This window comes from Canis lupus, chromosome 16 (assembly GCF_003254725.2).
Source record: "Canis lupus dingo isolate Sandy chromosome 16, ASM325472v2, whole genome shotgun sequence".
In the NCBI taxonomy this organism is placed as follows: domain Eukaryota; kingdom Metazoa; phylum Chordata; class Mammalia; order Carnivora; family Canidae; genus Canis; species Canis lupus.
The window spans coordinates 10,861,146-10,877,431 of NC_064258.1; the positions used below are offsets into that span (position 1 = coordinate 10,861,146).

General features: G+C 61.2%; 2 protein-coding genes across 7 annotated transcripts in view; one reads left to right on the forward strand and one right to left on the reverse strand.

Annotated features, from left to right (window-relative positions):
• Positions 1-578: 578 nt before the first annotated feature.
• Positions 579-10,049, forward strand: YKT6 (YKT6 v-SNARE homolog). 2 transcript variants are annotated; one of them, XM_025433597.3, is made up of 7 exons: positions 579-832; positions 2,809-2,891; positions 4,468-4,568; positions 5,621-5,725; positions 6,018-6,083; positions 7,954-8,055; positions 8,664-10,049. In XM_025433597.3, exons 1-7 carry the CDS (start codon positions 729-731, stop codon positions 8,697-8,699), a joined length of 597 nt encoding a protein of 198 aa, XP_025289382.1. In that variant the 5' UTR covers positions 579-728; the 3' UTR covers positions 8,700-10,049. The 2 variants fall into 2 exon arrangements, with proteins under 2 accessions (XP_025289382.1, XP_048951074.1); XM_049095117.1 differs by lacking the exon at positions 579-832 and adding an exon at positions 1,149-1,362.
• Positions 10,050-11,762: 1,713 nt separating this feature from the next.
• CAMK2B (calcium/calmodulin dependent protein kinase II beta) overlaps positions 11,763-16,286 on the reverse strand; it is a 76,948-nt gene continuing 72,424 nt past the window's right edge. For all 5 annotated transcript variants that reach the window (XM_025433612.3, XM_049095112.1, XM_025433611.3 and 2 more), the window contains 4 exons: positions 14,275-14,350; positions 14,059-14,153; positions 13,733-13,967; positions 11,763-13,461 (listed from right to left, as the gene is read on the reverse strand). In XM_025433612.3, coding sequence (XP_025289397.1) covers positions 13,735-13,967; positions 14,059-14,153; positions 14,275-14,350 — 404 coding nt within the window. In that variant the 3' untranslated portion in view covers positions 11,763-13,461; positions 13,733-13,734. The remainder of the gene's footprint in view (positions 13,462-13,732; positions 13,968-14,058; positions 14,154-14,274; positions 14,351-16,286) is intronic.

The following is a 16,286-nucleotide window of genomic DNA, read 5'->3' on the forward strand; positions in this document are numbered from 1 at the left end:
ATGAGCTGGCGAGGACTACAATACAGCTTCACATGCTGCAGGAGCCTCCAGAAGAAGAATTTCCTGCGCTTTGCGTTAAAGGAGATTTGATTTACAAAACACAGGAAGGCAGTCACTCCCCCCACTCAATCAAAGCTCCTTTCTGAGCGTGTGGGTGCTGCTCCGGGTGTGTTCCCCGAAGCTGCCCGGGAGGGCTCAGGACAGTCTGGGAGGGAGGGAGAGCTTGAAAACGGGAGGACTCAGGACACCCCAAGTGGGAGGGGGGAGTCCCCAGAGGGCTCAGGACGCGGGGGACACGTGGGAGGGGATGGGATACAGCAGGAGGGAGGGGGAAGTCCTGCAGTGGACGGGACACCCCAGGAGGGAGGAGGGAAGGGGGAGGCCTGGGAGGACCCGGGATGCAGCAGGAGGGAGAGGACGGAGCCTTGGACAGACCAGAGGGGCGGGGCCGGCTTATGCGCATGCGCTGCGCTGCCTCTGCCCTCATCCCCGCCCCCGCCCCCGCCCCCGCCCCCACCGCCTGCGTGTTTCCGGCCGGTCCTCTCTGCATCCGGGGCACGAAAACCCTCCGTGGGGCTCGGGCGGCGGCCCCTGGCCGGAACCGGAAGTGGACCCCGAGCCAGTAGGGGAAGCCGGCGTCCGACCCGTCAGCAGCCTGCGGTGGTCCCCGGGGGCGGCGGCCGCGCTGCTGCCTGCGAGCCGGGCCCGCGGCCCGAGGGCGCGGCGCCATGAAACTGTACAGCCTCAGCGTCCTGTACAAAGGCGAACCCAAGGCGGTGCTGCTCAAAGCCGCGTACGACGTGTCCTCCTTCAGCTTCTTCCAGAGGTCCAGGTGAGCGGGCCGGGGGCGAGGCCGCGACTGGGGCGGGGGGCGGGGCCCGGGGGCGGGGCCTGGGAGTCGGGGGGCTTGGGGCGGGGCCTGGAGGTCAGGGGGCTTGGGGCGGGGCCTGGGGGTCTGGGGCCCCTGGGGGGCGGGGCCTGGGGCGGGGGCTCGAGGGCGCTGGGCGCTGCGGAGGAGGGCGGGGCGGGGGGGGGGTTCCTGCTCGGTGTGTAGACGCACCTGCGGGGACGCCTGCGCCCACGGGGGAAAGGTTCCCGCCGTGGGGGAACACGTTTTGTCAGTTGCCGTCGTGGTGACGTTTCAAGGGGACTTTGAGGAGCGGCCGGTTCCGTCCCGCCGCGGTGAGCCGTAGGCGGCCTTCTGTAGCGACGGTAGCTCCGCAGCCTCGTGTGGCCGCCCTGGAGGCAGCGCCTGTCGCCCTGGGGGACCGGCATCAGCTGTGATGCAGTCACCGAGGCCGCAGGAATGACGCGCAGCCGGCCAGCGCTCGAACCCAAATGCCATGCTTTCTCCTGGTTGAGGTTTGATGGCGCCGGAGGGTGTGCGCGGAGGGTCTGGAGAGAAGCTGGGGTGTGTAGGGCTTCCTGGCCACCGTGACTGCAAGAAGGAGCGAGTCCGGAGCCGTGGAAGGGCCAGGAGCAGAAGGCCCGTGTAGTGCGAGCCGGGCCCCGGGCCGCCGCCGTCTGGCGCCGCGTCCACTGCTGCTGGTCGCTCGGGAGCCTTGTGCAGGCGGGACCTAGAACAGTTCCGTGGCGGCCGCGTGGAAACGTTCTGCTGCTTTTGGGTCATTCCGGGTGCGACGTCTTGATGCTTTGGTTCCTAGCACAGCCTCTGCCCCGTGTCCCGCTCCCTGCTCTTCTGCGGTGGGACGGCTGCTGCCCACCTGGCCGTGTGCACCCAGGGTGCTCAGAGGTTCCAGGGTGGGACTTCTGCGTCTCTGGCGTAGGGTACCCTGTGTGTTTGAGGATTCACACAACACGGTGCGCTGGAGCCCTCCCCAGCGCACCTCATAGAGCCGCAGGTGGTGGCCCCGCGACCTCTGGCCTCGAGCTACCCCTCTGCCCACCTCGAGCTACAAAACCTTCACACGGGTCCCCTGCTTTTCTCGCGCTGACTCTCACGATGAATGTAAGTCCTCCCGTGTCTACGTGGAGTCGGGCTGTGTCTCTGCCTGGTTTTATTGCAAAGACTTCCTTGTTTGGAGCCTTGTTCCCTATGGGATGATTGTGATCACACTACACCCTCGGTACTGAGCACCAGGTATGGTGCGGACTGTGGTACGCACAGACCGTATGCGGCTGTGGGGGAGGCACGGGGCAGTCAGTACCGGGATTGGAGGTCATGGGTCTGTGGCCAGAGGTCCTCCCTCTTCTGTGTGGCCCCTCGTACACTGGTCAGAGGGACCCTCAGAGAGTCATGTTAGCCCCTGTTCCTTGGGCTCCACTGCCATCACCTGTGACTGTCCCGTTCTAGCCTCATCTCTCTGTTGCACCCATGAGTGCCCTCTTCCCTCTTGGCCTTTGTACAAATCACTTCCTTCTTGGCCAAGCGTCTCCCTTCCAGACGCCCTGGATGAGACAGCACGCCCCAGGCCATGCATGTTCTGTGCTGTAGCTGTGTTCTCGGTGGACATGGGTCACGTGGCAGCGTGTGGCGTGCACAGGCCAGCTCTGCTGCTCCTGCTTCCTAAATCCTGCTCTGCCCTCAGTGTTCTCTTGAGTCAATCCTGTAGGAAGTCCCCGCGGGTCTGGAAGTGTGTTGCCCTGGTGAACGAGGTAGTGAGCAGGTGTAGTTTGAATGGCCGTGAGGATCTGTAACAAAACAGTGTCTGTCATTTGTCACTAAGGTTGAGAGGGAAAGGAATGAGCCCAAGAAGCAGTGGCCCCTTGGTGTCTATGCTCAGAGGTCACCTTCCATTGTGCTGGGGACAGGGTGACAGGAATAGGTAATATGTGTTATGTTTTTAGTGTTCAGGAGTTCATGACCTTCACGAGTCAGCTGATTGTGGAGCGCTCAGCGAAAGGCAGCAGAGCTTCTGTCAAAGAACAAGGTAAGAGGACCTGCCGCCTCGTGCACATGCAGCCCCCGTCTGCCCGGACACCTGTGGCTCTCCATGTACACACTGCCCCGCCCACGACTGCCAGGACCCCACTCTGCTGGCTTGTTGCCTCTGCGTTCTCTCTGTTCTGGTCACGCATGCTTCCTTGCCTGGTGCTGATGTTTCAGCGGCCTGATTAAGCTTCTACCCCAAAGCTTAGACTCTCTTCAGATTGGGGTCTGGCTCTTGTGCAGCAGGGAGTGGCCTTCCTGAATTTGCTTTCCCTCCAGGGTTGTACGCATCACAAACAAGGATTCCCAGCCAGCCCTGCTGACGTAACACTGCATCCTGGGCTCCGCAGGTTTTTCACCAGGAATCAAAAAACTCTGTTTTCTTCTTGACCGATATGTTCACGTTTTCATGATTCAGGTTTCCCGTGCGAAGCCTGTGTGACACGGACAGGTCAAGAAGGACAGCTGTGGCTCACAGACAGCTCATGGCAAGCTCCCTGGGATAGCCTGCATGGGCCCTGGAGGCAGTGTGTCTATGCAGATGCCCGTCAGGCCCCGGTTGGGGTCCCCTACACAGCTTCCCTGTCCTGCCCACACCCCAGAGGTGACATTGGACTGTGAATGCTGGCAGATCTGGCCGTGTCTGCGGCTCTGAGCCAGCTTCTCTGGTTGTGGGGAGTGTGTGTGCTTGGGCTGCACGCTTGAGCCTTGCTTGCTTGGGATCGTAGACAGAGTCCAGAGGGCAGCGGTGGCCCTGCTTTTGTCCATCGCTGCCCTAGTCTGACATGAGCTCGCGGTCTCTCCATCTCCCCGTTTCTCCAGCTTTAGCATCAGGCTCTTCTGCGTGAGTGTTGTCCGAACAAGAAGGTTCTTATTTGTTAGGTGTAATCCTTAGGTTCTTTTTTCCATGAGGGAACGATTAGCTGTATCCTGTCTGGATTATTTTGAAAGGGACAAAAATTCATAGCAGGAATGGTGACTGTTTTTCAGAAGCACTCATACACTCTCTGCCTTTAGATAACTCAGTGACTTTCACACAGCAATGCTGGAGAACATTTGTTTGCAGATGGACCTTCTCTCCTCTCTTTTTCCTTGTTCTCTCCCTCCCTCACCTCCCCAGCCCACCACAGCAGGGGACGGGCCAGGATTGCTGTAAGAAGGAAACCTGATGTCCCGATTTCCTGATGCGAGGCCAGGCCACTCTCATTTTGTACTCGTCTGGGGTCTCCTTGGCTCGAGAACAGGCCAGAGCATCAGAGGTGCAACCCCCTAGACAGAGCTGAGCCTTGCTGGGGCTCCAGGATCTAACTGGGAAATGTGCCTGGAATTGCATCCCCTGGGAGGTTTCCTGCACCCCTGGGGCTCCTTTACACCCTGGCTTTGCACACAGGGTCTCTGGGCATTGACTTGTCTGAAGCGGTTGTTGGGCCGTGCTGGTGGCAGCACTCCCTCCCGTGCTGTCCTGTGTGAGTCTCGCTGACCCACAGGGCAAGAGCTCAGCATTGTGACACTTTGATGATCAGGGTGAAATGGCCAAAACTCTCACTTCCCCTTCCGCGTGTCTATCCTCTCCTTAGAATACCTGTGCCACGTCTATGTGCGAAACGACAGTCTGGCAGGAGTGGTCATTGCTGACAGCGAATATCCATCCCGGGTGGCCTTTACCTTGCTGGAGAAGGTGAGTTTGCGCTGTGGCCAAGCGGGCCTTGGATGGACAGGTGTGGGCAGAGCGCGAGGTATAAGGGAGGGAGTAGTGTATTAGTGTGTCTAAAATCAACCTATTTTCAGTTTTTTTCTTGCCCTAAACCAGGAGACGGTCTGGGATCCCTTCCCCATTTCCTTCACTGGCTCTGATTTCTGCCCCTCATCCTGCTTGTGTCTGGGACAGGCCCTCGGGTCACCTGTGGCTGCACTTTCAGCCCTGGCTGCTGCTCTGGCCACTGTTCTGCTTCTGCCCTCCGAGCCACAGCCAACGCTGTGCTCTGTCTTGTGGCGACCACCCTCCGTCAGGTCATCCCTGCACACCCCGGGTGTTCCTGTCCCCCACATGGGGCCGGCACCAGCACCAGCACGGGGCTTAGTGCCTCCATGCTCTTCAGTTCTTTGAGGGGTGCTTGTCATAAACCCCTCGAGGATGCTGGCCCCTGCTGCCCCCAAGCACTGACACCCATAAGCACATGAAATCTGCTGGTTGCTTAAATCCAAAAAATCTTGCTCCATTTTTGAAGAATTGTTCTGGGAAATGAGAGGGCCAGTACTTTCTTTTCTAGAATCATGTGACCTAATAAAAGGGGAAATATGTAGCTTAAAATTTTGATACTTTTATTTTCCAGACAAGGTTCATTTCAGTTTAGATATACTTGGTGCTTAATTTCCAGAGATTTTATTTTTTATTTTTATTTTTTTAAAGATTTTATTTATTCATGAGAGAAAGAGAGAGAGAGAGAGAGTCACAGAGAACATAGGCTGAAGGAGAAGCAGGCTCCCCACAAGGAGCCCAATGTGGGACTCAGTCCTGGATCCCAGGATCAGGGCCTGAGCCAAAGGCAGATGCTCAACTGCTGAGCCATCCAGGCGTCCCAATTTCCATAGATTTTAAATACTTGAACTTAGATTTGCCCCTGGCCATGAGCCATCCTCCTCTTCCCTCCACCCATGGCCCTGACTGCCTCTCTTGAGCAAGGTGTTCTTCAGGTCTCGCGGATACTGATGTGTCCCTTTGTCCTGCAGGTTCTAGACGAATTCTCCAAGCAGGTGGACAGGATAGAGTGGCCTATCGGGTCCCCTGCCAGCATCCACTACACCGCCCTAGATGGCCACCTGAGTCGATACCAGGTAGGGTGTACAGAAGCCTCCAGGAGAGGCTGTGTGGTACAGCAAAGCCAGCAGCCCTGGAGGTCATGGCTGTGGGGGAACTTCCTGGCAGCCTTAGTGTCGGTGTCGCTGTGAAACATGCAGGGATGCACGTAAGACCTGGAACCGAGCTCCGTGATGGGCTTTCCCTTCTCTGCCATGTGTTTGAGCAGCCTGTGGTCTGTGAACGTGGCCACATGTCCGGTTTGTTTGGTTTGAGCTTTGTCTCCAGGTGGTCACTCTCCTCCTGATGTTACTTTTGGCTCTTTCCTAGAACCCCCGAGAAGCTGACCCCATGACTAAAGTGCAGGCTGAGCTGGACGAGACCAAAATCATTCTGGTGAGCAGGAGCAGGGGCGAGCGCATCCTAGAGCCAGGAGTGGGGGTGGAAATCTCAGCCAGCCACTGGGCACACAGTCTGGGCTTGGGGGAGCCCTCATGCCAGCGCTAGGCTGAGAGGGGTGGTGCCCACCTCTTCCTGAGTGTCCGAGGCCTCAGAGCCAGACCACCTAGACGCCTCCAGGTCTGTGCTGCTTGCACCCATCTGAGTTCAACACCTGTTGCCCAAGGGCCTCAGCCGAGACCTTGTTGTGGCCCCTGATCTCTCCCTGTTCTGGGCGGTTACCAGTCGTGATGGTTTCTGATCCGTGGCTCTGCTTCCCTGCCATTCCTGCTGCCTCCCTCACAGGGTGTGGGCTGTGGGGGCGGGAGAAGCCGCCCCTACTCACTAAACACAGACCTAGGGTCCTCAGGCCTGAGGAGAGTGGGAGCCCCCTGTCGTACCTGAGCACTCTGCTGGTCTGTAGCTGCTGCTTTAGCTTCCGTCCCTCCCCTCCCCCACCTCTCTCCCTCCCCCCCACTTCCTTTCTCCCCCCACCCCCCTTTCACTTGGAGCCGTCTTTTCACATTTGCCCAGTGTGTCTGCACCGTAGCCACCCCTCTGTGGCTCTTCTGCTTACCGTCCATCAGTAGCCCTCAGGAAAGCTGTGGGGTCCAGTGCACACTCCCTGGCACAGCCTCAGGGTCTCGTGGCCTCTTCCTTTCCTGCTTGGCTCCCGTGCAAGTGCCCCAGGAACAGGCCTCCTGGACGCCCCTGCATGGTCTTAGCCAGCACCCATGACTCCCTGACTGCCAGGCATATGAGCCCTCAGGACCAAGAGCTTGTCCCTACCCACCCTGTTCCTGGTGCGATGGTGGATGTGTGGGATGCCAGTGCCCAGCAGCTAATGAACCTTAAGTGGGTAGATAGCTCCACAAAGGTGCCCGGAAAAACCCTGCTCGACGTGAAACTCCTGCTGACTCAGGCTTGGTCCTCATGCTCAGCACTGTGTCCCAGGGTCGGATGCCAGCCTGGGTGGCACCAGGAAGCACATTACATAGAAACTGGTGGGGGGGCTGCAGGCATCGAGCTCTAATGATGTAGTTTTGGGGCTTAGGACTGAGAATGAGCTGTGAGAGTCTTTGGGTGTCTCCAGGTCTTTGCATGGGCTTCTCTGCGTGTTCTCGAGGAGCTGTGGCTATGGGAACCCCTGGGCTGTGCAGAGCTGCGGTGTGTCCGCTGTGTCATTCCTCTCTGACTGCGCGTGTTGGGGGTATCGTCCTCCCTGGCTCAGTGTGCCTGCAGAAATGGGATTACTGGTTGTGCTGCCTTTCTTCCCAGTCACGTCTTACCCTCGGTTGCTTGTGCTGGGAACCTGAGTTGTTGAGCTCTGTGTAGAAAGGACGCGTTCACTTATTTCCTCGTTCTGGGTCAGGTCATGTTTATGTACCTAGATACCTGCTCCAGTGAGGCCTCTGAGGGCCTTGTGGCTGCTCCAGCAATGGCCATCCATGCTGGAAGCGAGCCAGCCACTTCCCGATGGCATCAGGACTTAGGGCTGCTGGGAGTGCCTCATCCCTTCACCCCAAGGACAGGCCTGTGGGTGCGGGCGCTCCCTGAATGCTGACCTTGGAACACGGGCCCCTGCAGGGTGTGGGGCGCAGTAGGTATACATGTGTGTAAATGTGGGTGTAAGCGACCTCTCCTATAGCATTGTGTGAATCTGATGGCAGTTCCCCAGGACGGTCACAGGGTCCTGTTCCACCTGGGACGCCCCCGAAGTTTGCGTGGGGGAAGAGCCCAAAGGAGAAGCGCTTTTCCACGAGCTGCAGGGCTCGTGGCCACTTGCTTCATGACCAACAGAGTGTTCTTTCTTTATGCCTTTGTCCAGCACAACACCATGGAGTCTTTGCTGGAGCGAGGGGAGAAGCTAGATGACCTGGTGTCCAAATCCGAAGTGCTGGGAACACAGTCTAAAGCCTTCTATAAGACAGTGAGTGCTGGCTGTCCGCGGGAGCTATGCCCTGGGGGAGCTGTCAGGACGTTCAGTGACGTGTGGGGAGAGCAGAGGGGGTGGCCCAGATCCAGCAGTAGTGGAGGGTCCCTTGGGCACTGTGGAAGCTGCGGTGGGCAGAATTCATTCCACCCTGCTCCGGGCTGCTCTCCTATGCCCAGGGCTTCGCCCCATTCCTGCTGCCTGCTCAGGAGGCCTCCAGTCTTCCCAGAGAGGCCCTTCCGCCTCTTGTTTCCCTCTGACAGAGTGGTTGGCTGGAGTGGACAGTGGCAGGGCTGTTCACACACCTTGGCATTCCTGTGAGCCTGGGAGGGCAATGGCCAGTGGGATTAGGGGGCATCTGTGAACCCAGAGTGAGAGAGGGAAGACATCCTAAGTATGACCTCCAGGCATGGGGTTGGGTCGCCCTGGGGAACAGGCTGGCGCCACGTTAGACTCCCGGCCGTTAGACTCCTGGCCGCCTGGGCTGCTCCCAGCATTCCCAGCCCAGGCCGCAGCCCCTGCCTCCTCCCCCTCCCCCGCCATGGGTGCCGCAGTGGTCTTGCCAGCCGCCTCCGCCTCTCCAGCTCCAGATTGTCTCTGTCTAGGCCCGGAAACAGAACTCGTGCTGTGCCATCATGTGACAGCAGCCCGCGGAGGCCCCTGTGTCCGATGCCCTGGCCGTTTGCAGCAGAGCCGGCGTGGGAAGACCCTCATGGGGACAGATCTTGCTTTCACTGTGGGGCTCCTGGCAGGACCTGAGGGCCGGGGGCGGGCTGGGGGAAAACATTCACATTCACATGTCTGCCGATCTCTGGAAAGGTTGTTCGAGGGTCCCAAAGCTGTATTCTCCGGCCAGATGAAACCATAAACTCTGAGTGACTCACACCAATGCTGAAGGGCTCATTTCTGACCCCTGGGAAGACCCGTGGGCCCCCGAGCTGTGCGAGGTCCCCAGGGAGGTCGGAGCCAGCCTCGGGTCTCCGTCCACCTTGCACTTGTGTTCGTGCACTGACTATTAACCCTGCATTAAGCCCAGCTGAGCCCTGATGGCAGGGCCGGGGGAGACAGGCTGCACGGATGCTGATGCTCTCCTGGCCCCTGCTAAGGGCACCCACCTGCAGGCTGCACAGAGATGCCTGAGGGGTGTGGAGTGGGGGGCATCGGCCCAGACGTGCAGCTCGGCTCTGACCTCCGGGTCACAGTACTGTGTACATCTCTCTTGACCTATGTTCACTCATCGCTGGCAACAGGATTGTCTTAGCGGCCGCCCGGGGCCTGCGTGCCTTAGCAAGACCAGATGCCAGCCATCCCTAGAACTCCCAGTGCCCCATGCCCGGTCTGGCCCCCACAGGAGCACTGCTGAGAGCCCCCCAGCAGCGCCAGTCCCAGCCCCGGCCCCGAGACCTGCCCACTCCCTCAGACTGCACTGCCACGTTTCTGCAGTGCGTCCTGAGGACGTGAGCTCATGACAGGCCCTTGGGACCTGGTACCCACAGAAGCCCCTGCTGGGGTGCTAGCATATGGTCCCATCCTGGGAGGTCCTTCCGTGAGCATGCTGGTTCTTGGCCTACCCAGGAGGTCCTGCTGCCCTCAGAGAGGGCCAGGCCTTGAATACCTTAGACCAGAAAGTGGGACCTTCGCGGCTTCTGAGGACCCCCACCCTACAGGTTTACCTGCTGGCTGGCCTTTCACCCTGGGCACTGTGCTGGCCCCTAAAACAGCCTGCCCAAGGGACCCCCCGGAATGTACAGACCCAATCTGCTCCCCCGTGCTGGGGGGCTGTGACGACTCCAACTTGGGAGGTCTCTGCGGAGCAGCTGGGGGTGGAGGTGCGGACCTGTGGGGCTGGCTCAGGCCCCAGCCAGCATTTCCCCAGTTGATGGTGTCTCATTTGGAAGCACTGGGCAAAGAGTGTATTTTAATAACTGCCACCTAACTGTTCTGTTCGAAAAGTTCTTCTCTGGATAAAGTTGTCTTTTGAGATTCCAAAATTGTCCTTTGTTTTGTTTGAGCCTCAGGGGCCCCTTTACCCCGGGAAGCCTGTGCCTCCCTGAGTGCGCCTGTGGGGTGCAGGGCCTCCTGGGGCAGTGCCCGTCCAGGGGAGGCAGCCTGGGGAGCTGCCTCGCAGCCCAGGCCGCACGTATGGAAACCCTTTGGGACATGGGGGCCATGCAGACTGGAGAGTCTTCCATCTGCTTCCACTTTAGAGAATGACCCCGGGGGCTGATGATCAGAGGGTCTGGAGACCTTTCTGCCTGTTTCACTGCTGCCTCTGGGCCCTGTTTTCAGCCTCGTTGGTGTGCCTGGATGTGAGGCAGCCTGGGATCTCTGGCGGGAGGACCTGCTGAGGTATGGGGTCTCCTGAGGCCCAGGGAGCTTCGCTCACTACAGGTGCCAGCGAAGTGACCAAAGGCTATCTCGCTGACCTGGCTGGGTTCCCCACCCACCCTGCGCTCCGGTCCCACAGCACACCTCAGGGCTCGGGATCCTGGGGGCGGGGCTGCAGGGAGTGCCCACAGGGAGGTCTGGCCTGGAAAGCTGCCTCGGGTTACAGCTGATAGGAGAGTGGAGCCCTAGATACTATGCACGCTCGACTGCCGTGTCCTAGATCTTCGCCCCACGCTTGGGTCCCCTGTGTGCTCCCTGGCACAGCCCGCCCTCCTGAGCACCTGCCAGGACCAAGAAGCTGGTCCAGGGCCTCCTGTCCTAGTGACCCCTGGGCCACCCCTCTTACCAGGAATCAACTGGACATGAGTGTCGTACCTAGGATGGTTCTGAAGCCCACATCTCTGTCCCAGGGAAGCACGTGAGGTACAGACCAGCATTGGCAGGGCCTGGGGATCCAGCGAGAAGGGCAGGCTGCCTGGTCCATGGCCTTGGGAAGGGCCAGCAGCGCACAGGCCAGCTACCACAGCCCTCGCCTGGCTGGGCCTGAGTGTGGGCAACTGGCTGGTCAGACAGCCTCAGGTCAGGCCATGTGGTCACAAGGCCGTGCAGTCCTTCAGCCATGTACTTGGTGCTGATGCAGCTGGCACAGGCCAAGGGCGGCCAGCATTCCTGAGGGAGGCCCCAGGTGGCTTAGTGTCCGCATGCTGCAGGGGTACAGTGGGCAACAGGTGATGTGTTCCTCCTGACAGGCCTTGGGCATGGATGATGGGGTGGGCGAGGGTGGGGCAGTGTCCGGGGAGAGGAAGGAAGGCCCTCGCTCCCCTCTGTCCCTGGTGTCCATCTGTTCCCAGATCTCGGCTCCAGGTGCCCTCCAGGTGGTTGGGTCCTCCTTGGGGAACCCCTCCCAGCCCCCGCTGTCTTAGCCCCGCCATCTCTGCCTCCTAGAGGCCACTACTGTCCTCACGGGACATCGCTGTCCACCCTGGCCTGGGTGCCACCCACCCAACCCAGTCCATGGCCACAGGGTGAGTGACACGCGTGAGGGATGGATGAGTGGAGAGACAGGGTTGGGTCCTGTGCTCTTTCCACACAGAACTGCCCTCTGGCCTCATCCAGGGAGGCTGCGGAAGAGGTGGGGGTTCAGGGCTCACAGGGGGCTCTGGTTCCAGCATCCAGGGCCGACAGAGGTGGGGTGGGGCAGTGGGTGGTGCTGTGGCCACCGTGGCAGGGGGCCCCGGACGGTGGGGGAGCGGCCGGGTGGGGGGCTGGAGCTCGGCAGGGCCCTGGCATCAAGCCCCCAGCTGCACGTGAAGCCATTTGTCCTGTTTTTCTTTTATTTGCAGTTTCCCGAGACAGAACAAAATAATGATTTTTTTACACTTACAAGGCTCAGAAAGAAAAGACAATGGAACTCAGCAAAAAGAGAGAAGGGGAGGTTGCCGGCCAGCACTGCGGGCAGCCGGCCCTCCACAGAGCGGGCCGGCCGGCGCCACCACACCTTGGACATCTAGCTAGAGGAGCAGGTGTGGCTTGCTCGAGAGGGGTCATGCAAAAGAACTATCCCCCAGAAAAAAATCCCCAAATTACCCGAGACAGGCAGCTCCGTGGAGACAACAGGTGAGGGGACGGGGAGGGGTCCCCCGGAGGGGAGGGTGGCTGGGCCACACGCTGTCCACGGTGAGCCCTGCGGATGTTTACCCTGTGTCCATGGGTGGGGACAGCTGTCCTGAGCACAGCCGTGGACGGGCAGGTGAGTGTCCATTCTGAGTGTCTGCTGATGGACAGTCCCCTTGGAGACCAGCATCCTGCGTCCCGTTCCCCACTCTGTGCCCCTCCCTTGCCTTGATTTGTGGGGGAAGATAAAGAAAATCCTTGTTGAAAATGTGAATTAAAGGGCAGGTGTTGGGGCAGCAGGGACCCACACCTCCGTGATCCCACCCCGCAACCACCCTGCTTGGCCGGCTGACCGGGTGCTCTCTGCTGCCCTCCGACCACGGGGCCGTCCCTGAGCCTCACCATGGTGCCCACCAGCACCCGGGGGACCTCGGGATGGGCCCAGCCTGTCTTCTCCTCATCCCAGGGTCCCGGTCAGCCGCGCCCTGCGCCTCAGGCCTGGGGCAGCCCTCCCTCCCTCTGCTCCAGCCTAGACTCCAAGAGCACTGTCAGCAAACCCCGGCCTGGCAGCACAGGGATCCACTCACCCACTTCTGCCCCCTCTCCCCTGCCTGCGTCCTGACCAAGCCCAGAGCCCCTCTGTGGCTGCACCGGCTGGCGGGGGAGTGGGCAGAAGGGAGGCACCCCAACAGGAGGGAGGCCATCCCAAGGGTTCCCCTCCTGCCGGGGCTGCAGCCCAGCCAACAGTGTCCTCTTGGCCAGTCTCCTGCCCGGGTAAGGTCTGTACCTCCCCGGCCCTGAAGGGACCAGAGGGGGAGCCCTGGGCCCACGGGGGCTTCTCGGATGGTGCACCGGGCCCCCCCGGAGCCAGCTAGCCTCCGTGCTGCTCATCCATGCTGGGGGCGTGAGGAGGAGGGAGGGGAACAGCCGCGCTCAGGTCCCCGTGGCCCCAGGTGGCCGACACTCCTGACAGCAGCCATGCACGGCGGGTGGGGGGGGGAGGGGGAATGCAGACGCCTGGGGGGGTGCCACCTAACAAACAGCGTTCCTCGGCCCGGCCCCTGGGGACAAGATCACTGCCCCACCGGTCCCCAAGGGGCCAGGAGCGGACAGACACGTGGAGCGTGGGTGGGGAGTGCCCGTCGGTTCAAAGCCCCACAAATGCCAGTGATTTTTACAGCTTTTTCCTTTGTTTTTTTTTTTTTTCCTCCCGTTTCATCCAACATCAATTTTTTTTGTGGTGTTGTCATCTTGTTGTGAAAAAGAGATCACGTCCGGTCTTTGTTTTCTGCAGACACAGGCACCAGGGGGGGAACGAGGCAGAGACACAAACATGCGACGGGCGGGCCGCGGACGGCGGGGCTCCCAACACGAGTCCGTCCCGCCAAGCCGGCCACAGCTCTGAAAGGGAGGGAGGATGGGGGTCAGCTCACACGCACCCCCCAGGGAGATGGGGATGGGGGCCAGCTCACATGCGCTCCCAGGAAGATGGGGGTCAGCTTGCACACCCCCCCCTGGGAGATGGGGGTCAGCTCGCAAGAGATGGGGAGAGGGACCAGCTCTCACGAGTCCCAGGGAGGAGGGGGAGGACAGGGTGGGGTGCTGCCTGCGTGCGTCCTGGGCGGCCTACCCCCCCACCCCCTGCGCCCGGCAGGCCCCATCCTGCACCCACCTTCACTGCAGCGGGGCCACGGGCGCGCCTGAGCAGTGGAAGTGCACATTCTGCCACTTGCCATCACGGCGGTGCCACACGCGGGTCTCCTCGGACTGGCTGGTGCGGGGCCGGCCCTGCCCGTCAATGTACTGCGTGAGGCGGATGTAGGCGATGCACGCCGCGTCCTCCCCGATGACGTGCACGTGGGGGTTCAGGATGGTCGTGTGGATGGGCTTGCTGTTCTTGGCGAGCACTGCAGGCAGGGCAGAGGCAGGGGCTGGGCTGGGGCGCCCCTGAGGCCTGCCACCCCTTGCCCGGGGCCTGCCGGCGGTGCCCCCACTCACGGTTCTCGAAGTAGAATCTGTGGAAGTCCATCCCTTCGACCAGATTGCCCAGAGCTTCAGGCTCGAACGAGGTCAGGCCTGGGTCACAGATTTTCCTGGGGGGCAGACCCCGGTGAGGAGAGGCCCCGCCGCCTCCCGACCCTCTGTCCCCCCACAGGGAAGCCCCCCAGGTCTCCCCCGAGGCCACCCGGGGCCCAGCCCAGATGCCCGGCTCACGCGTAGGCCTCGAAGTCCCCGTTGTTGACGGCCTCGATGAGCTGCTCCGTGATCTTGATGACTTCCTGCTTCCGCGCTGCAGGGGGACACGGCCGCCCGGTGACAGGCCTGCCCGAGCCACCCTGCCCCCACCTGCCTCTCTTCCCCAGGGGCCCGGCACCTCGTCGGCCAGCTCACATCACCCTCCCCTCGTGTGCAAGTCCACCCGGTCCTGTCTGACATACACTGCGCCCATGTGACAGACACAACACGCAGAGAGGGGACACAGAGCCTGCACCAGCCACCCTGTGTGGCCCCTTTCCCTCCAGCTGCAACCCTGGGACCCGCCCTCCTGGCTGGCTCCTGCCCATCCAGACTCGGTGCAGAACCCTTCCCGAATCCACCATCTGTTGAGGAACACGTACGGGGGACCGGCGGTGGGGCCGAGGGGCCCGGGGAGCCCACGGACTGACGGCTGGCTGCACACCTGCCGCCTGTACCTGTTCACAGCCACGCGCCCACCGTACACGCTGCACCCCAGGGCTCGGTCTCTGCCCACCCAGCCTCTGCACCTGGACAGGCCTGGCCCCGGGGTGCTGGCCGTGGTCTCTTTAACGACTTGTGTGAGAACAACACAGCCCTGCACCCTGCGGACCCAACGCCAGACAACTTTCTGGGTCGCTGAGACTTCTCTAAAGAAACAGGCCCTGCAGATAACGCTGCGTATGCTCGCGTTCCCCTAAGTCTCCTTCGCACCTCCTCCTCAGAGAAGGCCTGTCCTCGGTAGGCCCTCAACTGCTTCCACGCACGTGCACCCGCAAGTGCACACACACAACCTATCACGTGTGCACCCACGGAGAAGCATGGCAAAGGCGAGCCTCAGGCCCTGAAGGGTCCCCGGAGCTCCTCCCACGGGTGCTCTCCAGGTCACCACACATGCCCCCGTGGCTGAACAGCACATGCATGAGCTGAGGCGTGTGCTCACATCCGGAGCACAGACCGCAGGCGCTCGAGGGGTTGCCCACAGCCCTGCCATGGGTGCCCCCTCCCACAGACGCCCCCCTCGAAGACGTTCTGGACTGTTCAGGCAGCAGGAGCTCCAACCTGAGGGCTTGGGTGCCCGAGTGTGCCACTGTCACGGGGGGGCAGGGCATGTGTGCACACGTGCGTGTTCACATGTGGGGATCTGTGTGTGCACCCACCTGCGAGTTTCTCCTGTCTCAGAAACCACCCTCTTGGGACCCAACTGCCCTTGTGCTGAGGCCCCATTTCCATTTCTCACCGGGCTCCGTGTCTGGACCTGGGTTGGGGCCCAGGCTGTGGGCTTCCATGCAGAGCCCGGGCCCCAGCTGTCTGGTCGGCCCTGCAGGCTGCAGCTGCCTCGCGGCCACCCATATCCACCCGCAGGGCGGTCCCTACACACACTGCCTTCCGCTCTTGGTCCTGGGACCCCAGGCAGGCCCCCTCCCTCTGCATCGTCTCTGTGGCTTCTGGCAGCCTTCCCCCACCACCCCCCCGCGCCCTCTCCCTGGGCATTTCTGTTTCTAAGGTCCCTGTCACCTTAGTGGAGGTGACCTCCCTTTGCCATCCAGCTTTTCCCCAGCGACCCCTGAGCCAGGCGGCCCCACCCGTGTGAGGGTGGACGGCGCCTGCATGTCCGACACCCGACACTCGCTGGCCCCCCCTGTTCACATCAGCACCCACAGGAGCCTTCGGCCAATAGCGCTGCGACTGGAACGGACGCCGTGGCCTCTGTCCTGTGTCCCGGGCACCCCCCTCCTATGGCAAGTTAACCTGATCTGCCACTTAATGAAGTTGTGTTGAACATTTTCAAACACGTTGTAGCACAAGATGGGGGTATAAACAGGGGGAGAGGGTCAGGGTCACAGCACAGCAGGCCCTGGAGCTTGGGAAACACCGCACCCATCCCACAGACAGGCCAGGGGAGGCTGCAGGGGGGCTGCTGCCCAGACCCCCCTCCCGCCTGGCGTGGCAGCCCTGCCTCCCCTGGGGGTATGCGGGGTGAGGGGCTC